The sequence below is a fragment of the Diceros bicornis genome, chromosome 29 (assembly GCF_020826845.1).
Source record: "Diceros bicornis minor isolate mBicDic1 chromosome 29, mDicBic1.mat.cur, whole genome shotgun sequence".
In the NCBI taxonomy this organism is placed as follows: Eukaryota; Metazoa; Chordata; class Mammalia; order Perissodactyla; family Rhinocerotidae; genus Diceros; species Diceros bicornis.
In genome coordinates, this window is record NC_080768.1 from 35,803,737 (window position 1) to 35,831,421 (window position 27,685).

At 35.3% G+C, this 27,685-nt stretch overlaps 1 protein-coding gene across 1 annotated transcript in view; it reads left to right on the forward strand.

Moving 5' to 3' along the window:
• Positions 1-27,685, forward strand: part of ADAM32 (ADAM metallopeptidase domain 32) — a gene marked incomplete at its 5' end in the record, with an annotated part of 239,609 nt that overhangs the window by 129,704 nt on the left and 82,220 nt on the right. The window contains 4 exons of the mRNA XM_058524868.1: positions 1,977-2,113; positions 12,401-12,578; positions 20,723-20,815; positions 22,171-22,369. Of these exons, the coding sequence (XP_058380851.1) occupies positions 1,977-2,113; positions 12,401-12,578; positions 20,723-20,815; positions 22,171-22,369 (607 nt within the window). The remainder of the gene's footprint in view (positions 1-1,976; positions 2,114-12,400; positions 12,579-20,722; positions 20,816-22,170; positions 22,370-27,685) is intronic.

Below are 27,685 nucleotides of genomic sequence, written 5' to 3' on the forward strand. Positions count from 1 at the left end.
CAGGAGCTACATTTAGCAATTGGCGGGGCTATGAATTAGCTCACTTGCCTGGGCAGAACTGACTTCAAGCCCAGCAAAGCTTTGTTTGTGGTCTTGACTTAAGCTAACTCACACCCCAAGTTCCCTGGCCAAACAGTGCCACTGGCTTTGCTCTGTAGACAATCAGCTCTGCCTGCCTTACTCTCTGCTTGAGCTTTGCTGGGCTGTACAGCTCCCAGGTGTTTCAATCAGGCTTCTGGTCAGGTGGGGCCAGTAGCTACACTCAGCACTGGGTAGGGATATGATTTAGTTTCCTCTTGGGGTGGGGGACAGACCAGGATCCAGAACTGGCAAGACTTTTCATTTGAGGACCCAAATCAGGCAGACCTGCACCCTGTCAAGGGTTCTGGTCAGACTGCTGCACTGTCTTGGCTCTGCAGATGAGCAAAGCTGCTGATTAGGACTACTACTTGGGTGCTGCAGGGCAGAACCTGGTCTGCCAAGATCCAAACGCTGGTTGTTGCATGCCCCTCCCTCCTTCTCCATCACAATCAGATCCCAGTGGTCAAGCCTCACAACATCCTCTGTGATCCCCGTGAGGCGAGACTGGAGTGGGGGCTCCCAAGAAGTGAAGCACAATGCTGGGGGAGCTGGATGTCCACCCTGAGCTCTCTTTTGCCACTTGAAGAACAGTAGTCTCTAGGGAGACCTCTCAGTGTGGTGCTGTGCCAGCCTTGGGGAGGGGCAGTTCAGTCAGTGTGCAGCTACTCCTCTTACCCTTCTAATGCTGTCTGTCTTGGTCTCTGTTGGTACAGGAGGTGCTTCAGCCTCATCTCTGTGCTCTAGGATTTTCTCAGTGGTGTCTTGTCCATGAATGATTTTTAGTTGTTCTTGTGAGGGGGAGTGAAGTTGGGAACAACCTATGTTGTCATCTTGGTGACATCACTCCTGTTGTGATTTAATTATTAATATGGACCCAGAGGCAATGAGGGGTGGTGAGGCAAATGTCCAGGGTATTGTCATTAAACGTGTTGTTTTTTCAGATGTAGGGATTCTCTCATTGTTTATAAGGAAGCTTCCTCTGCTGGCAAGGGAAGTCCAGGGATATTTGTCCATGTCACACCTATTGTTCCCATCCCAAGTTTCCCATCCCTTTCCCACCAAAACTGGTAGGTTTGAGGGTTAAATTGGTGCTGCAACCTTGCAGTCCTTATAATTAGGCCATGAGATTGGTCATCTGCCATGTCAATCCAACAACTACAGAAGATGAGGAGTTACTACAGTGCTGTTACAGAGGTTTTCTGATTGCCTATTGCATTCTCAGTTGCTCATTCATAGCTTTCCCTTTATGTTTTTCATAATGTACATTCTCTATTGCTGTCATAAGAAGCCAGTTGACCCAAAAATCTTTATTATAGTTTGTCATTATATCAATGAAGTGCCTTAATCTTTCTCACAACTTGTCCTCCACCTGCACCTTATCCTATGCCAGATTTGGTAATAATTTGAGAAATCATGATGTCATTGCATATTATGAATTATCAGTGTCCCATCCTGGCAGGAAGCAGATAGCACACTTAAACTGAATAATTTAGTTATGTAGCCACTTTGTGAGCTGGGAGGCGGAGTATCATATGTACTATCCTAAATGAATATGACAGCTGTTGTAAGAAATTAAGTAAATTGAAGATTATGGTCCATATAGCCAAAAATATAAGGTAAAGACAGCCCTTTTACATAGTTATGGTAGCTACTTAAGAATTATGTTAGACATTCAATTGTTAAATCATGGCAAATCTTGGAATAGACTCAATATGATTATATCTCAGTATAATTTCATAAGAAGAGCTTTAGCTTCTCATCTGTCCAATGATCTATATTTACCTATTCTTAAGTATTTGATAAAACAATAAAAATGTTGAGAATTAGAAAAATATTTTTTTACCACCCTTCAATGAATTGTCTTTCATTTTAATTTTTTCTGTTGTTAATGTTAGTATCCCAAGGAGATAACTTTGGAAGCATTTTCAGTTATTGTCACCCAGATGCTGGGAATCAGTCTGGGAATATCATACGATGACCCAAAGAAATGTCAGTGTTCAGGAGCAATCTGTATAATGAATCCAGAAGCTATGTAAGTTTTTTAAAAATAAGATTTATTTATTGGTTATGTTTATTTTTTATATATTTAAGGTGCAAAAATTTAGTATTTACTTATGGGACAAATTAGCTATAAATGGACTAAGTACTACAAAATAGAGACACGAAATTTTAAGTGTAAGAGGAATATGGAAGGAGGTGTACCATTAAGAACACTCAAGGCGAACAAGTGATGTCAGCATCATGGAGGGGTGATTGTTCCCTTTGTCTCTCCCCTCTAAGTTACAGCTAAACAAAGATTCATTAACCAACAGAGGATTCTCTACACAACACAACAGGACCCTTAAGAGATCCACACAGCTATACATCTGAAGGTGGGTGTACTGGACCCCCGGGATGTAGTAGAACTAAGGGAGTGGACCTCCCCCACCCCGGCTGAAGTGATCCAGGACATAGATCCTCGCATAGCAGCCGGCGCAACTGTGGGTGGAGGGGGGGACAACCTGGCTGATACATGAACGCTTTCAGAGTGGTAGCCTGGACTGCAGGAGCACCCACCATGCCGTGCTGGCCCTGACCATGCAGATTCTCCCCACCAGTCATGGTGGCTTAGTCCCTGCAAAGGCACCCTGCCTGCCGAGTGCAGTGTTGGCCCTTGCGAAGGCACCCAGCCTGCCAAGTGCAGCAGCCCATGGAACCTGCCTGTCAAGTCCAGCACCAGCCCATGCAAAGGTGCCCTACCCACATGATCACGACTACCTGATGAGCACAGTGGCCCCACCTGCAAGAGCGCAACCCACTCACCCACCAAACGCAGCAGCTAGCCCTCATGAAGGCGCCCTTCATGCACGAGCGTGACCTGCCTGCCAAGTGCAGCAGCCCTGTCCATGTGAGTATGACTCACTGAGTTGCTGCAGCTAGCTGGTACGAATGCAGAGCAGCCCAACTGGCACAACTCAGAGCAGATGGGGCAGAAACAGAAAACACAGCCCCTACCTCCCCCAGAAGTGACAGTAGGTGGAATCTGCGACCAGATACTACCACATATGCACTGGCAGAGGATCAATTCATCAAACACCATGAAGAGCTACAGTAACACTGCAGAACAGAAGGAAAATGACAAGTATCCAGAAACCAAACCTGAAGTCATAGAAGATTACAATTTAAATGACAGAGAATTCAAAATAGTTGTCATTAAGAAACTCAACGAGTTACCAGCAAACACAGAAAGACAGTTCAGTGATCTCAGGAATAAAATTAATGAGCAGAAGGAATATTTCACCAAATAGATTGAAGCCCTTAAGAAAACTATACAGAAATTCTGGACACAAAGAACACAATTTATGAGATAAAAAATAACGTAGAATCCATAAAAAATAGAGCAGATCTTATAGAGCAGAGAATAAGTGGCATAGAAGATAGAAATCTAGAAATGCTTCAGATGGAGGAGAAAATATAGAACTAAGATTTTTAAAAAATGAAGTGTATGGTATAGCCATACTTATATTAGTCAAAGCAGACTTCAATATAAAAAAGATAATGAGAGACAAAGAGGGGCAGTATATAATGATGAGGGACGTTCCACCAAGAGAATATAAAACTTATTAATATATATGCACCTAACACAGGAGCACCAAAGTATACAAAGCAACTGTTAATAGACCTAAAGGGAGAAATTGACAGCAACACAAAAATAGTAGGGGAACTCAACACCCCACTTAAATCAACGGACAGGTGATTCGGACAGAAAGTCAACAAAGAAACAATGGCCTTAAATGAAACATAAGACCAGATGGTCTCAATAGCTATATATAGAACATTCCATCCCCAAACAGCAGAATACACATTCTTCAGTGCACATGGAGAATTCTCAAAGATAGACCATATGTTGGGAAACAAGGCAAGCCTCAATAAATTTAAGAAGATTGAAATCATTTCAAGCATCTTTTCTGACCACAGTGCTCTGAAACTAGAAATCAACTACAAGTGAAAAACTGGGAAAGTCATAGATATGTGGAGACTAAACAGCATGCTACTGAAAAACCATTGGATCAATGAAGAAATCAAAGGAGAAATCAAAAAATGCCTGGAGACAAGTTAAAATGAAAACATAACATACTAACGCTTATGGGATGCAGCAAAAGTGGTGCTAAGAGGGAAATTTATAGCGATACAGGCCTACCTCAACAAACAAAAAAAACTCAAATAATTAATCTTAAACTACACCTAACAGTGTGAGAGGTAGACTCATATACTTTATTTAGAAAGGGTTTGGAGAGGTTGGTAGTTGTTGTTGCTTTTAATGGGAGGAAGATGGGATTGGGGGGATGTGGAATGAGACTGATGTGTGTGTGTGTGTGTGTGTGTGTGTATTTTGGGAGGTTTTTGATTGCTGTTTCCATCTCTTTACTTATTTATTCTATTCAGATTCTCTATTTCTTCTTGATTCAGTTTCAGGAGGTTGTATGAGTCTAGGAATTTATCCGTTTCTTCTGTGTTATCCAAGTTGTTGGCATATAGCTTTTTATAGTATTCTCTTATAATCCTTTGTATTTCTGTGGTATCCGTTCTTATTTCTCCTCTTTCATTTTTAATATTATTTGTGCCTTCTCTCTTCTTTTCTTAGTGAGTCTGGCTAAGAGTTTGTCAATTTTGTTTATCTTCTCAAAGGAGCAGCTCTTAGTTTCATTGATCCTTTCTATTGTTTTTTTAGTTTCTATTTCATTTATTTCTGCTCTGATTTTTATTATTTCCTCTTCTCCTCACTTGGGGCTTGGTTTGTTCTGCTTTTTCTACTTGTGTTAGGTGTAGGTTAAGATTAATTATTTGAGATTTTTCTTGTTTGTTGAGCTAGGCCAGTATTGCTGTAAATTTCTCTCTTAGTACCACTTTTGCTTATCCCATGAGTTGGTATGTTATATTTTTATTTTCATTTGTCTCCAGGTATTTTTTGATTTCTCCTTTGATTTCTTCATTGATTCAATGGTTTTTAAGTATCATGTTGTTTAATCTCCACATATTTGTGCCTTTCCCAGCTTTTTTCTTGTAGTTGACTTGTAGTTTCATAGCATTGTGGTCAGAAAAGATGCTTGATATGATCTAAATCTTCTTAAATTTATCAAGACTTGCCTTGATCCCATTTATAATCACAACAAAAAGAATAAAATATCTAGGAATAAATTTAACCAAGGAGGTGGAAGACCTATACACTGAAAACTATAAGACATTGAAAGAAATTGAAGAAGACGCAAAGAAATGGAAAGATATTCCATACTCTTGGATTGGAAGAATAAACATAGTTAAAAGGTCCATATTACTTAAAGCAATCTATAGAATCAATGCAATCCCAATCAGAATCCCAAAGACATTTTTCACAGAAATAGAACAAAGAATGCTAAAATTTATATGGAACAACAAAAGACCCCGAATAGCCAAAGCAATCCTGAAAAAAAAAGAACAAAGCTGGAGATATCACAATCTCTGACTTCAAAATATACTACAAAGCTACAATAACCAAAACTGCATGGTACTGGCAGAAACAAACAAACAAAAACACAGATCAATGGAACAGAATTGAGAGCCCAGGAATGAAACCACACATCTGTCAACAGCTGATCTTTGACAAAGGAGGTAAGAACATACAATGAAGAATGGAAAGTCTCTTCAATAAATGTTTTTGGGAAAACTGGGCAGCCACATGCAAAAGAATGAAAATAGACCATTATCTTATAGCATGCACAAAAATTAACTCAAAATGGATTAAAGACTTGAATGTAAGACCTGAGACCATAAAACTCCTAGAAGAAAATATAGGCAGTACACTCTTGGACATCGGTCTTAGAAAGATCTTTTCAAATACCATGTCTAGTCAGGCAAGGGAAAGAAAAGGAAAAATAAATAAATGGGGCTATATCAGATGAAAAAGCTTTTGCAAGGCAAAGGAAACCGTGAAAACAATGAAAAGACAACCCACCAACTGGGAGAAAATATTTCCAAATCATATATCCAACAAGGGGTTGATTTCCAAAATACATAAATAACTCATACAACTCAACAACAACAAAAAACAAACAACCTGAAAAAAAATGGGCAGGGGATATGAACAGACATTTTTTCGAAGAAGATATACAGATGGCCAACAGGCATGTGAAAAGATGTTCAACATCACTAATTATTAGGGAAATGCAAATCAAAACTACAGTGAGATATTACCTTACACTTGTCACAATGGGTATAATTAACAAGACAAAAAATAACAAATGTTGAAGATGATGTGGAGAAAAGGGAATCACATACACTGCTGGTGGAAATGCAAACTGGTGCAGCCACTACGAAAAACAGTATGGTGATTTCTCAAAAAATTAAAAGTAGAAATACGATCCAGTTATCCCACTACTGGGTATTTATCCAAAGAACATGAACTCAACAATTCAAAAAGATTTATGTACCCCTATGTCCATTGCAGCATTATTCACAGTAGCCAAGGCATGGAAGCAACCCAAGTGCCCACCGACGGATGAATGGACAAAGAAGATGTGGTATATATACACACACACACACAATGGATACCACTCAGACGTAAAAAAAAGACAAAATCGTGCCACTTGCAACATGGGGGCGGGGCGAGGGTGAAAGCAGTAAAGGGGCATATGTATGATGACGGATAAAAACTAGACTATTGGTGGTGGGCACAATGCAGTCTATAGGGAAACTGATATTTAATAACGTACACTTGAAATTTCACAACGTTATAAGCCAATATGACGTCAATAAAATAATAAAATTAAATAAATAGGAATGTTATATGGTGGGTTTTCCTGTTTTGAAAGAAGAATCTAGTGACTTTGGAAGATGAAGTTTGAAGTAAGGAGAAATCAGTAGGAGGCTATTGAGTCCAAGTAAAAGATCAGGAAGACTTAATTTAAGTAACTTTTACAGTGGCTCAGATAGCATGGGGTTTTACAAATATAAACTATTTAATAGTTTGAATATTTATTCAGTTCATTTCCTAATTACATACAAGTTATGTGTTTTGTAGAAAATGTCATCTTATGATGTTATTTTGGAAAAAAAGTTAATTTACTTCTAAAAAAAAAGAACAGTCAATGCTAACAAATCCAGTATGCAAGATACATTAGCAAAGGAATTCTCCTTAGGCTGTATATTTTATGAAATCACTTAGTAAGGATCTTTAAAAATATATCAGTAGGCCAAAACAAGTGGCATTTGTTTTTAGACAGAATTTTTGGTTTTGCTTTTAGAGTAGTTTAATGTTGTAGAAAAACTACCATCGAAAGAATAAGAAGTCCTGGTTGGAGACCTGTATGAAATATATAATATTTTGTGTGACTCTGGAGAAATTACTCAACCTTGCTTAGATTTATTTTTTTCATCTTTAAAATGAGAATGATTATGCCTATTCTCTTATTTCACAGAGTGATGTAAGAATGAAATGAGAAAATAAAATGGGAGAGTATTTTCTAAACTGTAAAATCCCATAAATATGTGATAGATTAGTTACAGTGATTTCTGTTTGCCAGTGTACCCCCAATAGTATATATCAGTCAAGGATTAGGCAGGTGTCACGAGTATTCTACAGTTTTTTTATTTGTGAAAAGGGCTTGTGCTAAATGTGACCTATTCGTAACTGAAGAAAAATCAAAAGCTACAAGTGAAAATAAGGTATTAATTTTTGCAACCATACTCTTTTTATAGTTACTCTTAAGCACTATGCAAGGGTTAACTCTTACATTTTAAAAATAGCTCAAACTCAAACATATAAATCTATGTGTATGCACACATGTTATATTAATTATCTCTAAATGGATTATATATACAAACAATATTTTATACATATATAAAGTATTATATATTTTATTAAATATATAATAAATTAAATAAATATTATAATAATATGTTCATTAAATCCAATATATAATTTATATAGCTATATAAACAAAATGAGAATTACTATTTTGGGCCTATTGTCCGTTTGGCCAGCTATTCTCAAGTATGCTGTGACTTGTATGCATAGGTCACCCAGAGTCTAGTATTAATGACAGTAAGAATAACGAATATTTATGGTGTGCTTACTATGTACTAGAGACCATCCCAAACACTTAACATATATTAGCTCATTTGATTCTCACAACAGCTCTATAGGGCAGGTCTTATTATTCCCATTTTTACAGATGAGAAACTGAGTTATAAAAAGGGTAATTATCATGCTCAGATAGCTAGTTTGTGGCAGACCTGAGTTGTGAACTCAGGCATTCTGGCTTTAGAATCTGTACTAGTATACTTTTAGATTCCTATGATGCTTTATAATATTTAAAATGCTTTCATACACGTTCTCCAATTTCTTATAAAACTCTTGTGATGTGTGTGGGGCAAGTGTTATCTTAATTTTAACAAAAGATATAGCATTTCCACAGTCCATCTTATATATTATTTTATGTAATTTTCAAAGAAGGCATGAGAACAAGTAAGGAGAAAATATTATTATTTCCATTTAATGTTTTTTATTTTTAAAAAGTCCCTGGAGTCCAGACAGCCTAAACGACTCTACATTGGATATACAGTTAATTAGTGGCCAAACTTCAGCTGCTGTCAGTAATATCACCAATGATTTACTGAGCACTTACTATAAGCCACAGAGCTATATTAGGCCCTTTCCTTGTTTAATTATATTTAGTCCTCACAAGAGTGCTATGAAGTGGATGGGTATTATCTCTCTTTTGAAGATGAGAAAACTGAGACTTAGAGAGTATAATAGCTTTTCCTAAAGCCTCAAGTCACAGGGTTGGTAGTAGGCAACAGGTTTATCTAACTCAAAGCTTTGTTATTTTCTCTACTCCATACTGACTTCATATAGAAGACAGTTAATATATTAGAATTAACTTAAACCAAGTAGCAAGAGAACATTAGTATGTATGTGTACAAACTTGATTCTTATACTTCAGTGATCCTTCTAATACAGTCATGCGTTGCTTAACAACAGGGATGCGTTCTGAGAAGTGGGTCGTTAGGCAATTTCATCATTGTGTGAACATCATAGAGTATACTTACACAAATCTAGATGGTATACTACACACTGAGGCTATATGGTACTAATCTGTGGGACCACTGTTGGTCCATCATTGACCAAAACGTCAGTATGCGGCTCATGATTATATATTATTTTGATCATTTAATTTATATCTACTTTAAAAAAATGGGTAGCTCTTGCCTTAAACCCTCACATTCTAGGCAGTCTGAACACAGAAATGAGTTCAGAAGTGGAGAGAGGAAAGAGGCATAGAAAATTGCAATAGCTATGAATGTAGGAACGTAGGGAAAACTGAGGGTCAAGGTTTGCTCACTGATCTGGTTGCATCATTTTACAAAAAGGCAAAAACATTTAGGAGGAGCATGGAGTTATCAGTTTAAAGGCATTGAATTATTTTATTCATATTCTTTCTGTTAATTCCTTGCTAAGAGCAATTTCATTAAGCTATGGAAGTTTGAGGGAGTGGGGATACCATTTTGGAGTATGGAATACATTGAGGGGAGCATGAAACTTTGGAATCTTTCACTTGTTTGCTAATTTTTCTAACCTTTCATTTTCTCATCTGAAAAATGAGGATCATGATAGCTACATAATACAGTTGTTGTGAGGATTCAAGTAATTAAGATATTTGTAATTTATTTATCATTGTGCTGGTATGTCTTATTATTTGAGGAGTAGGGAAGGCCTAGGAGGGTATTAAAATGGTGGTGTAGGGATACACAAGAGCAGTGAGAACAGGGAATTTAGGAGAAAAAGTGTAGAAGAGAGAAAGACCCTGAAAGGAAAATGAAATAATGTAAAAGATAAACTTTTCTTTTTTCAAAATGCTGTCAAGTTCTAACCCCAACGTCAGAAAACTACTTTCATTCCCATCATTTCCTTCTGTCACTTAATTTCTCTGCTCTTTGAACACAGAACTTAGGCTAGTTATATCATAGTTTCAATAAGCTTTTATAAAATAATTTGGGAAGAAAGCTAACATAGCATTAGAATTCAGAGTTCAAAATCTCAACCAAAAATGAAAAAAAAAAAAAATCTCCAGATAATTGATTACAAATAAACTTTGGGAATACATGTTCTCAAGAACTGCCATTATGGGGCAGCAAAAAGGTGAATGAGTAGGGATTATATATAGTTGACTAGAAATAGTTCCCAGAGCCAAAATAGTATACAGTTTTTTAGTTGAAAATTTTCTTCACCTTTCTGCTTTGGTGGTAAGATCCTCAAAATTTCTTGTATATAGTAAAATATCTATTAATATTTTATTGAATTATGTAATGTTCAAAGATGAATTTTTGAGTAAAAAGTAACTGAATTTGAAGTCTTAAGCAACTGTGTATGAATACCTAATCATGCTAATTTATGAACTGTCTGATTTTGGTGAGGTTTTTAGCTTCTCTGAACTTTAGTTCAATTACTATAAAATGCTGATGACAAGACCAGCCTCCCTGGTTTGTGGTGAGGATTAAATAATCAAGTGTATAAAATGTCTGGCAAATATTAGGTGCTCAATAAATGTCAGTTTCCTCCTTGCCTTACAGATTTTTACTACATATTGAGAGTGATTCATCCTATGCATATATTCTTTGAAGTTATCTTTATTAGTCGGTATATGGACATAATTATATAAAATTTTGATTAATATACAGTTTCTCTGAGATCTTTAAGAAAGTTCAGGACTAAGCACAGTATAGTCTGTTTAATAAAAGTTTGTTGTTATTATGAAGAATCAATAGACAGTTGATTGTACATTTGCTATGAGCTGTGCTGGTAATAAGTGATACCGACAATAAGGAGGACAAAATTCCTGCCCCAAGCAACTAGCAATTTAATTCATTATCTGTTCTATTGTATATGTGCTACAAACCTATGAGTAAACATTGAAAAAACATTGAAATAGAAGAGATTCAAACTTTCAAAGGGCTTGGTTCTTAATTTTATAGTGGTCAAGGGAAAGATGGAGGAAGAAGAAGAGAAATTTAGAGTTATTGATACACATCTGGGAATTTATGTAAATGGATACAGGGTTTTCTCCATGCCGTCGTTTCAGTTTTATTTCACCTAGGCAGAGGCATCATACACATATATAACCATTTGTTCCTCTGTATACAAGAATTTGCATACAGTCACATCCAAAAGCTCAAAAATTTCTCTTAGCTGGAATTAGTTTGTAATGCATATAAAAATAAAATTATTCTTAATTTTTTTATTGTGGTAGGAGTAGTTAACAGGAGTCCCCTTAAATTTTTAAATATACAATACAGTATTGTTAAATATAGGTGCTATGCTGTACAGCAGATATCTAAAATTTATTCATCTTACATAACTGAAACTTTATACCCATTGAACCCCATTTAGACTCCATTTCCCCCTCATTCTAGCCCCTAACAACCACTATTCTACTCTCTGCATCCATGAGTTCGACTATTTTAGATATCCCATTTAAGTGAGCTTATACAGTATTTGTCCTTCTGTGACTAGCTTATTTTATTAGCATAATGTCCTTGAAGTTCATCTGTGTTGTTGCATATGGCAGGATTTCCTTCCTTTTTTAAGGCTGAATAATATTCCATTGCACATATGTATCCCATTTTCTTTATCCATTCATCTGTCAATGGACATTTAGGTTACTTCCATATCTTTGCTATTGTGAATAATGCTGCACTGAACATGGGAGTGCAGGTATCTCTTCAAGATCCTGATTTTAATTATTTTGGACATGTACCCAGAAGTAGCATTGCTGGATCATATGGTAGTTCTATTTTTGATTTTTTGAGGAACCTCCCTACTGTTTTTCACAGTAGCTGTACCAATATACATTCCCACCAACAGTGTACCAGGGTTCCAATTTCTCCACATCCTCTCCAACACTTATCTTTTTTTATGATAACAGCCTCTTAACAGGTGTGAGGTGATATCTTATTATGGTTTCGATTTGCAATTCTTTGATGATTAGTCATGTTGAGCACCTTTTCATGTACCTATTGGCCATTTATATGTCTTCTTTGGAGAAATGTCTATTTAAGTCCTTTGCCCATTTTCTGATTGGGTTGTTCTTTGCTATTGGGTTGTGTTTAATTTTGTTTTAATAAGGACATGTATTCCAGTGAATGAAATTACATAACCTCCTCAAGAATGATTTTGGCCTCTAAGTACTTGTTATGAACTTTTATCATTACCTATTAAATTTAGCATTTTGAAATTAATTTATATATTATAGAATTGTGTTTTCAGCAGTATATTGACAATGACATTATATGGATTCATCTTTAGGCAATCCAGTGGTGTGAAGACATTTAGCAGTTGCAGTTTGAGTGACTTTGAAAATTTCATTTCAAAAATGGGTGCCAAATGTCTTCAGAATAAGCCACAAATGCAATCGCCTGCAACATCAATTTGTGGTAACCGCAGAGTAGAGGGAAATGAAGACTGTGACTGTGGTACTGAGGAAGTAAGTCTGATAACTAGGAAAATTGATTAATAAATTTATTGTTTTAGTTCATCTTTTTGTCATAAATGCTATATATCTCAAATATGACTGAGTACCATGCAGAATATTGGCAGTATGTGAAATCAAGGTTGGAATACAAAAATATACTGTCTAGGTTTTATAGATTGAAGAGTTTTGAACAAATATAAAATGTACTCCCAAAAAATTATTGCTGATGGGAAAAAAGGTGAATCTCGAATGAGCTTTTGGGTTCCAGACTAAATATATAATATTTTTCCAAGCCTGTGCTTAACCTTTCGACATTTTATAAATGCCTAATTGAAGATGAATGTGTCAGTGGACCATCAAGAATCCTTCAGGGTATTACTTCACAATGGAATCAATAGTATGGTGAGGGAAGACTGTGTTAATATTACAGTCTGAACATTGGGTGATTTGGATTATTCACTTGCTAGGGAAGCACTGAAAATATAATAAATGCAAAAGGTCCAGGAAATAATGCTTCTAGACATTTCAATATTTGCAGCAACAAAGCAGATATTATAAATTGCCATAATTACAAGATAGATGGAAAAGATATTAGGGTTTTATACATATAGGGGTCTGAATGTACTTGTACCCATATCACATTGTTTTAATTACTATGCCTTTGTGTTATGTTTTACCATTTGGTAGAACAAGTCTTCCCTCTTTACTTTTCTTCATTTATTTTAAAATTAGTTTTATTGGGAGATAATCAACATACAATAAAATGCACCCATTTTAAGTGTACAGATTGATGTGTTTTGACAAATGTGTATAAGCATACGTGCAATTAAGATATAGATTCTTTTAATTATCTGCAAAAGTTTATTCATGTCTCTCTGCAGTCATTCCCACCTCTACTCATCTCCAGGCAACTTCTGATTACAGCAGTTTTACCTGATCTAGAAAGTCATATGAACAGAATGATTCAGCACATATTCTTTGTGTCTGGCTTCTTCTGTTCAATGCAGTGTTTTCGAGACTCACTCACATTGTTTTATGTCACAATACTTTCTTCCTTTTTGTTTTGAATAGCATTTCATTGTTTACATATACCGCAATGTGTTTTTCCATTTGCCTGCTAATGGACATTTAAGTTGTTAACAGTACTGAGCTATTATTCTGAATTCCTAAAAGTTGAATTGCTGTGTCATATGCTGTGTGGGTGTTTGTAAGAAACTGCCAAACTATTTTCCAAAGTAGTTGCATCATTTTACACTTCTATCAGCAACATGTGAAACTTTAATTTCACATCTTCACCAAAATTTGACATTGTAGCCTTTAAAATTTTAGCCATTCATTTTGGTTTGTATTTCTTTGATGACTCTAATGATGTTGAGCATGTTCTCATGTCCCTTTGGCTGTTTTTTGTTTGAATAATCCATTCAAATCTTTCACCAGTTTTTAAAATTAGGTTGTTTGTTTTTTATTATTGATTTGTAAGAGTTCTTTATACAGACTGGAGACCAGACCTTGTCAGACATGTATATTACAAATATTTGTTTCCAGTCTATGGATTTCCTTTTCAGTTTCTGAACATCTTTGAGGAGCAGGCATTTTTCATTTGTATGAAGTCCAATTTATCATTTTTGTCTACTGTGGTTGTGATTTTTTGTGTCCTAAAAAATCTTTGCTTACCCAAGATCATGAATATTTTCTCCTATGTTTTCTACTAGAATTTGCACTATTATAACTTTTACATTTAGTCTGTGATCCATTTTGAGTTTGTTTTTGTGTTTGGTGAGAGATTTGGATTGAGGTTCATTATGCTCCATACAAAAATCAAATTTTTCTTGCAGTATTTGTTAAAATGACTATCTGTTCACATTGTATTACCTCAGTGTCCTTATGAAAATAAATTACCATACATGTGTATCTATTCTGGATTCTTTTCTGTTTATTTATATGTCTGTTCTTATGCCAATTCTACACTGTCTTTTTTTTTTTTATTGGTTTATAACATTGTAAAAATTTCAGGTGTACATCATTGTACTTCTATTTCTGCATAGATTACATCATGTTAATTAACGTACTTTTATAGTAAGTCTTGAAAACAATGTAAATCATCCAAATTTGTTTCTCTTTCCAACGTAGTTTTACCATTCTAGGACCTTTGTCTTGTCATGTAAATGGGAGAATCAGCATGTGAATGTAGGGACTTTGATTGGAATTGTGTTGTATCCATTACAATCATCCACCAATTTTGGGGGAATTACTTTCTTACCAATACTGAGTCTGCCAATCTATGCACGTGGTGTCTCTCTCCACTTATTTAGGTCTTCTTTAATTTATTTAGTTCTTCTATAGTTTACTTGTTTTGATAGTATTGCTTTAAAATTTTATTTGGCAATTGTCTGTTGCTAGTATAAAAAATACAATGGACTTCTGTGAGTTCACCTTGGATTTAGTGTTGATTAGAAGTGCTGAGAGTGTTCTTCTTTGGTTGGTTCTTGTTTTTAGGAGGAAAGCTTTCTGATTTTCACCATTCAATATATTAGATATAAGCTTTTCTTTTTTTTTTTTTTTTTTAGCAGATGCCCCTTATCATCTTAAGTTTCCTTCTATTTCTAGTTAGCTGAGAGGTTTTTTTTAATTATTGAATTAATTTGATGTTTAACATTGTGTAAATTTAAGGTGTACAGTGTGTTACTTTGATACATTTATATATTGTTATATGATTGCCAATGTAGCAATATTTATCACATTCCACAATTATAGTACAATATTATTGTCTGTATTCATTATACTGTACACTAGATCTCTATGGCTTATTTGCTATTCATTACAAGTTTGTACCCTTAAATACCATCACTTTTATTCTCCCACTCCCACCCCTGGTAACCACCGTTGTATTCTCTGTTTTTTACAGGTTTAACTTTTATAGATTCCACATATAAGTGACATCATACAGTACTTGTCTTTCTCTGTCTGACTTATCTTGCATAGCATGTGCTCGAGGTCCATCCATGTTGTCACAATGGAAGGATATCTTCCTTTATCATGGCTGAATAATATTCCATTGTGTATATATAGCATGTCTTTTTTATTCATTAATTAGTTGATGGGCATTTGGCTTGTTTCCATATGGTTGGCTGTTGTGAATAATGCTGCAATAAAAATGGGAGTGCATATATCTCATTGAAATCCTGTTTTCATTTCCTTTGGGTATATACCCAGAAGTGGAATTGCTGAATCATATGGTAGGTCTATTTTGAATTTTTTGTGGAAACTCCATATTGTTTTCCATAGTGGTTTGACCATTTTACATTCCTGCCAACAATATATAAGTGTTCTATCTTCAGCACATCCTTGCCAGCACCTGTTGTCTCACCTTCTTTATAACCATTCTAACAGATGTGAAGTGATATCTCATTGTAGTTTTGATTTGCATTTCCCTGATGATTATGATGTTGAGCATCTTTTCATGTGTCTATTGTCCATTTTGATGTCCTCTTTGGAGAAATGTCTATTTAGTTCTTCTGCCCATTTTTTAATTGGATTGTTTGTTTTATTGAGTTGACTGAGTTCTTTATATGTTTTAGATATTAACCCCTTATCCAGTACATGGTTTGCAGAAATTTTCTCCCATTCTGCAGGTTTTTTCATTTTGTTAATTGTTTGTTTTGCTGTGCAGAAGCTTTTGATTTTGATGTAGTCCCATTTGTTGATTTTTTCTTTTGTTGTTTGTGCTTTCGACATCATGTCTCCCAAATTATTGCCAAGAACTTTTTCCCTATGTTTTCTTCTAGGAGTTTTATGGTATCAGGTCTTATGTTTAAGTCTTTGACCCATTTTGAATTAAGTTTTGTGAGCGGTGTGAGATAAGGATTCAATTTCATTGTTCTACATGTGTTTCTTCAGTTTTCCTAGCACCAGTTGTTGATGGTGTGATGCTTCCGGCTTTGTTCTTTTTTCTTGGGATTGCTTTGGCTATTGAGGACCTTTTGTGGTTCCGGACAAATATTAGGATTGTTTCTTCTATTTTTGTGAAGAATGCCTTTGATATTTTGATTGGGATTGCATTGAGTCTATAGATCGCTTTGGGTGGTATGGTCATTTTAACAATATTAATTCTTCTGATCCATGAACGTGAGATATCTTTCCATTTGTTTGTGTTCTCTTCAGTTTCTTTCAGCAGGGTTTTGTAGTTTTCATTTTCGTGAAATGGAATTTCACATCATTTCATTTACAAATATTTCACTTCCTTGGTTAAATTTATTCCTAAGTATTTTCTTGTTTTTGATGCTATTGTGAATGTGATGGTTTTCTTTCTTTCTTTTTCAAATGCTTTATCATTAGTGTAAAGGAATGCAATTGATTTCTGTATGTTAATTTTGTATCCTGCCACTTTACTGAAATTGTTGATTAATTCCAACAGTTTTTTGACTGATTCTTCGGGATTTTTTACATATAGGATCATATCATTAGCAAATAATGGCAGTTTTACTTCTTCCTTTCCAATTTGGATACCTTTTATTTCTTGTTCTTGCCTAATTGCTCGAGCTAGGACTTTCAGTACTATATTGAATAGGGGTGGTAAGAGTGGGCATCCTTGTCTTGTTCCTGATCTTAGAGGAAACTCTTTCAATTTCTCCCCATTGAGTATAATGTTTAGTTAGAGAGAGTTTTCAATCAAGAATTAGTGTTGAATTTTGCCAGATGTCTTATTTCTGTGTCTATTGAGCTGGACATATGAGTTTTCTTCTTATTTTTCCTATTAATATGATGCATTTCATTGATTATTATTATTAATTTTTTGTGCGTGAGGAAGATTAGCCCTGAGCTAACATCTGTTGCCAATCCTTCTCTTTTTGCTGAGGAAGATTGGCCCTGGGCTAACATCTCTGCCCATCTTCCTCTACTTTATATGGGACACCACCACAGCATGGCTTGACAAGTGGTCCACTGGTCAACGCACAGGGTCCAAATCTATGAACCCTAGGCTGCCAAAGTGGTGTGGGCAAACTTAACTGCTACACCATCTGGCTGGCCCCCATTGATTGGTTTTTGAATGCTAACCCAACCATGCGTTTCTGAGATTAGCCCCACTTAAATTATTCAATATATGTTGCTAGATTTAATTTGCCCATATTTTGTTCAGGATTATGGGACTTATTTTCACAAGGGGATTATGGTCTGCGGTTTTTTCTTTTCTTGTAATATTTTCTTCTAGTGTTGGCATCAGGGTAATTCTGGACTCATAAAATGAGTTGGAAAGTTCTCCCTTACTCCCTGCTTTCTGAAGGAATTTAAGATTGGTATTATTCCTATTTATTTGTTTATTTATTATTTTTATTGTGGAAGAGCACTTAACATGAGATCTACCCTCTTAAATCTATCCTCCTAGAAGTTTTATAGTTTTCCATTTTGCAGTTATATTTATGATCCATTTTAAGTTAATTTTTTGTGAAACGTGTAGGGTCAGTGTCTAGAGTAATTTTCCATGTGTATGTGCAGTTGTTCCAGCACCATTTGTTGAAAAGACAATTCCATTCTCCATCGAATTGCATTTCCTCCGTTGTCAAAGATTTCATTATCACTGTGTAGTCTATTTCTGGGGTCTGTATTTTATTCCAATGATCACTTTGTCTATTCTGTGAACCCCACACTGTCATTATTATAGTTGTTAGTAAGTTTTGAAGTTGGATATTGTCAGTCCTGCAATTTTCCTCCACCGTCTCCTCCTCTTCCTCTTCACCCTCCTCCTCCTCCCCCCCTCCTCTTCCTACTGCTCTTTTCTTTCTTCTTCTTCTTCTCCCCTCCCCCTCCTCTTTCCTTGTTCTCCTTCTTCTTCTCCCCTCCCCCTCCTCTTTCCTTCTTCTTCTGCTCCTCCTTCTTCTCTGCCTCCTCCTCCCCGCTCCCCCTCCTCCCCCTCCTCCTCCCTCCTGCTCTCCCCTCGTCCTCCCCCCTCCTCCTTCTTCTTCTCTTCTTTCCTCTTCCTCTTCTTCCCCTTCCCCTACCCCTCTCCCTCTCCCCCTTCTTTTTCTTTCTTCATCTTCTCCTCCTCCTCCTCCCCCTCCTCCTGCTCCTTGTCCCCCTTCTCCTCCCCCTCCTCCCCCTCCTCCTCCTTCTCCTCCTTCTTTTCTTTCTTCTTCTTCAGTATTGTGTTGACTATTTTGGATCTTTTGTCTCTCCATATAAACTTTAGAATCAGTTTGTCAATATCCACAAAATAACTTGCTAGAATTTTAATTGTAATTGCATTGAATCTCTAGATCAAGTTGGAAGATGACTTCTTAACAATATTGCGTCTTCCTATCCATGAATGTGGAATATCTCTACATTTATTGATATCTTATTTGATTTCTTTTATTGAGTTTTGTAGTTTCTCTCATATAGGTCCTAAAAAATTTTGTTATAACTGTTCCCAAGTACTTCATTGTTTTCATGCTGATTTAAACAGTATGGGGTTTTTAAATTTCTAATTGCCATTTTTCATTCTTGGTATAAAGGAAAGCGATTGACTTTTATATGTTAACTTTGTATCCAGCAGCCTTGCTATAATCACTTATTAGTTACAGGAGGTTTTTGTTGTTTGGTCAGTTATTTGGTCAATTATTTTGTTTACATAGCAATCATATAATCTATGGGCAAAAACAGTTTTGTTTCTTCCTTCCCAACCTGTATATTTTAAATTTCATTTTCTTGTCTTATTGCATTAGCTGGGACTTCCAGTAAGATGTTGAAAGGAGTGGTGAGAGGGGGCATCCTTGCTTTGGTCCTGATTTTAGGAGGAAAGCAAATAGTTTCTCACCATAAGTATGATGTTAGCTGTAGGTTTTTTCTAGATGTTCATTATCAAATTGAGGAAGTATCATTCTATTCCTAGTTGCTAACATTTTGTATAATAAGTGAGTGTTAGATTTTGTCAAATGCTTTTCCTACATCAATTGTTATGATCATATGATTTTTCTTCTTCAGCCTGTCAATAAGATGGATTACATTAATTGATGTTGGAATGATGAACCAGCCTTGTATACTTGTGATAAATGCCACTTGGTTGTGGTGTATAGTTCTTTTTATACATTGTTGGATTCACTTTCCTAATTTTTTGTTGAGGCTTTTTGCTTCTACGTTTATGAGACACATAGGTCTGTAATTTTCCTTTCTTATAATGTCTTTGTCTGGGCTTAGTATTAGGGTAATACTGGCCTCATAGAATGAGTTAGAAAGTGTCACATGTCAATGGTGGGAGAGTAATGTGTCTATGATTCCATGGGGTGAAGACAATAGGAGCTCCATGTTTAGTGCTTCTTTTGAATTCTGTTCTAGGCATTTCTTCTCTTGGTTGATTTTAATTTGTATCCTTTCCATATAATAGATGACAACTGTGAGTTTAACAGCTTTCAGTGAATTCTATGAATCCTTTCAATAAGTTATCAAACCTGAGGGTGGTTTTGGGACTCCACCGCACTTGTGATTGATGTAAGAAGTGAGGGCAGTCTTGGGGACTGTTCTCTTTAACTTTGCAGTAGGCCTAAATTCTGCACACCCTTTTCCCCCCAGCTTTATTGAGGTATTATTGATAAAGAAAAATTATATATATTTAAGGTGTACAATATGATGTATTGATATATGTATACATAGTGAAATGATTACAACAAAGTAATTAACGTATCTATCACCTCACACCATTATCTTTTTTTTTTTGTGGTGAGAATACATCACCTATTATCTTAGCAAATTTCAAGTATACAATATAGTATTGTTAATGATAGTCATCATGCTGTACATTAGATCCTGAGAACTAATTCATCTGATAAATGAAAGTTTGTAGTCTTGGATCAATATCTCCCCTTTCCTCCCACCCTCCAGGCACTGGTAGCCACCATTCTACTCTCTACTACTATTATACAATTTCTGAAAAAAGTTGTTTCATATATTTTGCCCCATTTTCCAGTTGGATAAAAATTAGTGGGACACCAGTTACTCTGTTTTGACCCAAAGTAAAAGTCCTACCTTACTATTTTAATTTTTTAGAGATGCAAAAATCTATAAATGTTGATAGCATTCATATTCTTCCCCAAAACTCAAAAAATAAGCCCAGTAAATGTAGCTCCTACCAAACTTTATATTATTGTCATGATGTATTTTTACTTGTACATTCCACTCATTCATAGCAATGTGGACCTCATAGCTGTTGTAATCCGCAAACTTGTTTGCTGAAAGCAGGATCACAGTGTGACAGAGGATCATGCTGCAGGGACTGTCGAGTAAGTTTCAAGTTTATTAACATCTTCCAAGTATATAATGATTCATGTCTGGGATACTTTAAAACACGTAGATATATAGCCATAAGACAAAATAAATGACTTTTCAAATAAAGAAGATACTAAATTCAGCATCAGCTTTCTGATTTTGTGAACTTGAGTGCGTGTTGAGGCCTCCTTCTAATGCCATTATTCTCCCTAACTTGATACTGTTGTTTTTAAGTCTTTATTGAGAGCTGTTATAGAATTCTTCAGTACAGAAGGTCTCCATTAAGAGGGACTATTTTCATTCACTGTATCCAATATTTATATTTTTATAAATAAAAATGTTGTTACTGGCTGTGATAGGTATCTGTAGGTATGTAATTGAAAGATACCACGGTTTCCCATGCATGTGTAAATAATGAAACTTATGGGAAGTAACACTTTCCAAATGCTACATGTTAGCACAAAATTTAAACTATGAATTTATTATTCAAAGATCATTTGACTTAAAGATCATATTTTAGTTTATATGGTGAAGATGTTGACTCCTGTCCCTTGTTTTCCTTTTCAACTCTTCCAATCTATTTGTAACAGATTCATCATATGAAAATCCCTCTGTTGAACTACCTGCCCTGGGTTCTGTGTTCTTGACTGTCCTTGACTGACACAGTTTTATGTTATTTTTTTCTAGAATCTTATAACATGGTTACATTCTCACCTCTGTGGCCTTTTTAGTGTCAGCTGGAAGTCATCAATTCAGAAGTATGAGATAGATGCCCATAAATATTCTTTATATAAATTTTCAGAATTCTATATGTGGAAGTGTTAATTAACTATAGGATAATTCAGGATAAAAGTTACAATTGCGTTGCTTCCTCTGCAGACTTCTGTAGTTGAACTGCCTCTTTAATTACCCTTCAGTTTTCCTCTGTTTGTTCTCAGTTATTTATGTTTCACATTTGTCATGGAATTACAAATATTCCACACTTACAAGCTACAGTTCGAATAAACATATTTTATTCAGAAATTGTCTAAATTACACTTTGTTCACCCAAAAGAAATAATTATCCAAGCTAAAAGTGATTTTTCCTCCTTTGCACCGAAACACAAACAAAACTTTGGCTCTCATCACATCATATTTGTGTTATACTTTTCCTTGTACATATGTCTTATCTCCTGTTTTAGTTGATAACATTCAATTTTTAAAAAATATGATTAGCATGATGCTTTATGCAAAGAAGATACTGATAGACATTAATGAATAAATAGATCATTAAACTATACGTGGAATTAACACAATCTTGAAATAAATATTGATAAACACAACAATCTTATATATAATGCTTTATTTTTAATATTTTAATTTCTATTAGCTTGCAGAAGCAGGTGTTGAATGTAGGCGCAGAGTGAATGCTGAATGTGATCTTGCTGAGGTTTGTGATGGAGTCTCACCAGAGTGTCCACCTGATATAACTATGCTCAATGGAAATTTATGTAAAGGAGGACAACATGTATGTCATAGTGGAGACTGCCAAGATCCTGATGCACGTTGTGCATCCCTATTTGGAAAAGGTAAAATCATTTTGTAACGTCTAAATAGTTGGTCCTCAGTATTTTTATTAACATTACCAAGAGAAAGGGCAATTATGCATATAAAATTTAAATTCTATTTATATATATAGAATTTAAATTAAATATATTTAAATTCTTTATTCTGTTTAACATCTATATGTTTATTTTTTTCAAACTTTATTAAGGTATAATTGACAAATAAAAATGTATATATTTAAGGTATGTGACTTGATGTTTTCATATACATATACATTGTGAAATAATTGCCACAATGAAGCTACTTAACATATCCATTACATATATATACCCAGATATGGAATCGCTGGATCATAAAGTAGTTCATTTTTAATTTTTGAGGAGCCTATATACTATTTTCTATAATGGCTGTACCAATTTTCTCCACATCCTTGCTAATACTTCTTCTCTTTGTCTCTTTGATAATAGCTATCATAAAAGGTGTGAGTTGTGGTTTTCATTTGCATTTCGCTGATGATTAGTGATTTTGAACACGTATGTCTTCTTTTGAGAAATGGCTATTTTTTAAATCTCATTATTTGTTTTTGCTATTGAGTTTTATGGGTTACTTATGTATTTTGGAGATTAGCCCCTTATCAGATATATGGCTTTCAAATATTTCCTCCATTCTATTGCTTTCCTTTTCACTGTGTTGATTTTTTTTTCTGAGAAGTTTTTTAATTTGATTCAGTCCCACTTATCTATTTTTGCTTTTGTTGCCTGTGCTTTTGTGTCATATCCAAAAAATTATTACCCAGAGCAATGTCCAAAAACTTTTGCCCTATGTTTTCTTCTAGTAGTTTTACAGTTTCAGGTCTTATGTTTAAGTCATTTCCCCCTCGCCAGCTTTATGGAGATACAATTGACATTATGTAAGTTTAAGGTGTACAACATGTTGATTTGATACTCTTATATACTGCAAAATGATTACCACCACAGTGTTAGGTAACACTTCCTTTTTGTCACATAATTACCATTTCTTTTTTGTAGTGAGAACACTTAAGGTCTACTCTCTTAGCAACTTTCAAGTATATAATATGATATTACTAAGTATAAACATCATGCTGTACATTAGATCCCCAGAACTTCATTTTATAAGTGGAAATTTGTATCCTTTGACAAATATCTCACCTTTTCCCTCACCTTCCAGCCCATGGTAAACACCACTCTACCCTCTGTCTCTATGAGTTTGCCTTTTTTAGATTCCACATATAAGTGATAACATAGAGTATTTGTCTTCCAGTATCTGACTTATTTCACTTACTATAATACCCACAAGTTTTATCCATGTTGTTGCAAATTGCAGGATTTCCTTCTTTCTCATGAATGAACAATATTCCGTTGTATATTTATAGAATATTTTTTTTTACCCATTCATCCACTGATGGACACTTAAGTTGTTTCCACATCTCACCTATTTTCAATAATGCTGCAACAAACATGGGTGTGCAGATATGTCTTTGAGGTCTTGCTTCCATTTCCTTTGGATATGAAGTGGACTGGAAGTGGGATTGCTGGATCATACGGTAGTTCTATTTTTTTTGATGAGGAAGGTTGGCCCTGGGCTAACATCTGTGCCCATCTTCCTCAACCTTATATGTGGGATGCCTGCCACTGCATGGCCTGATAATCGGTGCATAGATCTGTGTCCGGGATCCGAACCTGCGAACCCTGGGCTGCCAAAGTGGAGCACGCAAACTTAACCACTATTCCACCAGGCCGGCCCCATCTATTTTTAACTTTTTGAGGAAGCTTCAGACTGTTATTCATAATGGCCGCACCAATTTACATTCCCACCAACAGTACACAAGTGTTCCACTTTCCCCACATCCTCCCAAACATTGATAATCTCTCGACTTTTTGATGAGAGCCATTCTAACAGAAATGATATCTCCTTGCAGTTTTGATTTGCATTTCCCTGATGATTAGTGGTGGTAAGCTACTTTTCATGTATCTGTTGGCCATCTATGTGTCTTCTTTGGGAAAATATCTATTCAGGTCCTCGGCCCATTTTTTAATCAAGTTTATTTTTTCGCTATTGAGTTTTATAAATTCATCATATATTTTGGATATTAATCCAATATTGGATATATGATGTGCAAATATCTTCTCCCATTCAGTAAGTTGCCATTTTGTTTTGTTGGTGGTGTTCCTCACTGTGCAAAAGCTTTTTGTTGGATGTAGTCCTATTTGTTTATTTTTGCTTTTGTTGCCTTTACCTGAGGAGACAAAGGCAAAGACAAAGATTCATTCTTTTGCAGTGTAGCTGTGCAGTTTTCCAAACACCATTTATTGAAGAAACTGTCTTTTCCCCATTGTATATTCTTGCCTCCTTTGTCATAATTAATTGACCATATAAGCATGGGTTTATTTCTGTGCTCTATTTTCTGTTCCATTGATTTATGTGTCTGTTTTCATGCCAGTACCACACAGTTTTGATTACTATAGCTTTGTAGTACAGTTTGAAATCAGGGAGCACGATGCCTCCAGCTTTGTTCTTTCTCAAAATTGCATTTGCTACTCTGTGTCTTTTGTGCTTCCATACAAATTTAGGATTTTTATTCTAGTTCTTTGAAAGATGCCATTGGACTTTTGATAGAGATTGTATTCAACCTGTAGTTTGCTTTGGGTAGTATGGACATTTTAACAGTATTATTTCTTCCAATCCATGAGCATAGTGTATCTTTCCATTTATTTGTGTTATCTTCAACTTCTTGCATGAATGTCTTATAGTTTTCAGAGTACAGATATTTTACCTCCTTGGTTAAATTTATTCCTAGGTATTTTATTCTTTTTGATGCAATTATATGTGGGATTGTTTTCTTAATTTCTCTTTCTGATAGTTCATTATTAGTGTTTAGAAATGCAAGATTTTTCTTTTAGATTTCTGTATTTGGTTTTTTATCTTGCAACTTTACTGAATTCATTTATCAGTTCTAATACTCTTTTGATGGAGTCTTTAGGGTTTTCTATTTATAGTATATGTCATCTACAAATAGTGACAGTTTTACTTCTTCCTTTCCAATTTTCATGCCTTTTATTTCTTTTTCTTGTCTGATTGCTGTGACTAGGAATTCCAATACTATGTTGGATAAAAGGTGGCAAAAGTGGGCATCCTTGTCTTCTTCCTGATCTTAGAGGAAATGCTTTCAGCTTTTCATTGTTGAGTATGATTTTAGCTGTGATTTTGTTTTTTTTTTTTTTTGTGAGGAAGATCAGCCCTGAGCTAGCATCTGTTGCCAATCCTCCTCTTTTTTGCTGAAGAAGATTGGCCCTGAGATAACGTCTGTGCCCATCTTCCTCTACTTTATATAGGATGCCGCCACAGCATGGCTTGATGAGCAGTGTGTAAGTCTGTGCTCGGGATCTGAAGCTGTGAACCCTGGGCCACCGAAGTGGAGCTCGCAAACTTAACCAGTACACCACCAGGCCAGCCCCAATTTTATCTGTGATTTTGTATTGTATGGACTTTATTATATTGAGGTGTAGTCCCTCTATAGCCACTTTGTTGAGAATTTTTATCATAAATGGATGTTGAATTTTATCGAATGCTCTTTCTGCATCTATTGAGATGATCATATGATTTTTATCCTTCATTTGGTTAATGTGGTTTATCACGTTGATTGATTTGCATATATTGGACCATCCTTGCATCACTGGGATAAATACCACGTGATTATAGTGTATAATCCTTCTAATGTATTCTTGAATTCAGTTTGCTAATATTTTGTTGAGGTTGCATCTATGTTCCTCAGGAATATTGGCCTGTAATTTTCTCTTTTTGTAGTGTTCTACCTGGTTTTGGTATCAGGGTAATGCTGGCCTCCTAGAATGAGTTTGGAAGCATTCCTTCCTCTTCAATTTTTTGGAATAGTTTGAGAAGGATAGATATTAACTCTCTTTAAATGTTTGGCAGAATTCACCAGTGAAGCCATCTTGTCTGAACTTTTGTTTATTGGGAGCTTTTTGAGTACTGACTCAATTCCATTACTAGTAATCAGTCTGTTCAGGTGTTCTATTTCTTCTTGATTCAGTCTTGGAAGATTGTATGGTTCTAGGAATTTATCCATTTCTTCTCATTTGTCCAATGTGTTGGCATATAATTGTTCATAGTAATCTCTTATGATCCTTTGTATTTCTGTGATATCATTTGTAACTCTCCTCTTTCATTTCTGATTTTTTATTTGAGCCCTCTCACTTTTTTTCTTGTTGACTATGGCTAAAGAATTATCAATTTTGTTTATCTTTTCAGAGAACCAGCTGTTAGTTTCATTGATCTTTTCTATTGTTTTTTAAGTCTCTATTTCATTTATTTCCACTCCGATCTTTATTATTTCCTTCCTTCTACTAACTTTGAGCTTTGTTCTTCTTTTTTTAGTTCCCTTAGGTGTAACATTAGATTGTTTGAGATTTTTCTTGTTTACTGACATAGGCCTATATTGCTATAAACTTCCCTCTTAGAACTGTGTTTTCTGTGTCCCATAGATTTTGGGACATTGTGTTTCCATTTTCATTTGTCTCAAGGTTTTTATTTTTATTTTTTTTGCCGAGGAAGATTTGCCCTGAGCTAACATCTGTGCCAATCTTCCTCTATTTTGTTTGCAGGTCACTGCCCCAGCATGGCTGCTGACAAGTGGTGTAGGTCTGTGCCTGGAACCAAACCCAGGGTGCTGAAGCAGAGTGTAGCAAACTTAACCACTACACCGCCAGGGCTGGCCTGCAAGATATTTTTTTATTTCCTCTTTGATGTTTTTTTGATCCATTGGTTGTTCAATAGAATATTGTTTAGCCTCCATGAATTTGTGTTTTTTTCCAGTTTTCTTCTGTAATTGATTTCTAGTTTCATACTGTTATTGTCGGAAAAGATGCTTGATATGATTTCAGTCTTTTTAAAAATATTGAGACTTGTTTTGTGACCTAACATGTGATGTGCTCTGGAGAATGTTTCATGTGCACCTGAGAAGAATGTGTATTCTGCTATTTTTGGTTGGAATGTTCTATATATTTCTATTAAGTACATCTGGTCTAATGTGTTGTTTAAGGCCAATGTTTCCTTGTTGATCAGCATCCCACAGGTTTTGATATGTTGTGCTTCCATTTTCATTTGTTTCATTTTTGGATTTCCTGTTTGATTTCTTCTTGGATTCACTGGTTGTTTAGGAGTGGGTTGTCTAATTTCCACATATTGGTAGGTTTTCCTGCTTTCCTTCTGTTATTAGTTTTAGTGTTATACCATTGTTGTTGTAAAAGATACTTTGCATGATTTCAGTCTTCTTAAATTTGCCACGACTTGCTTTTTGA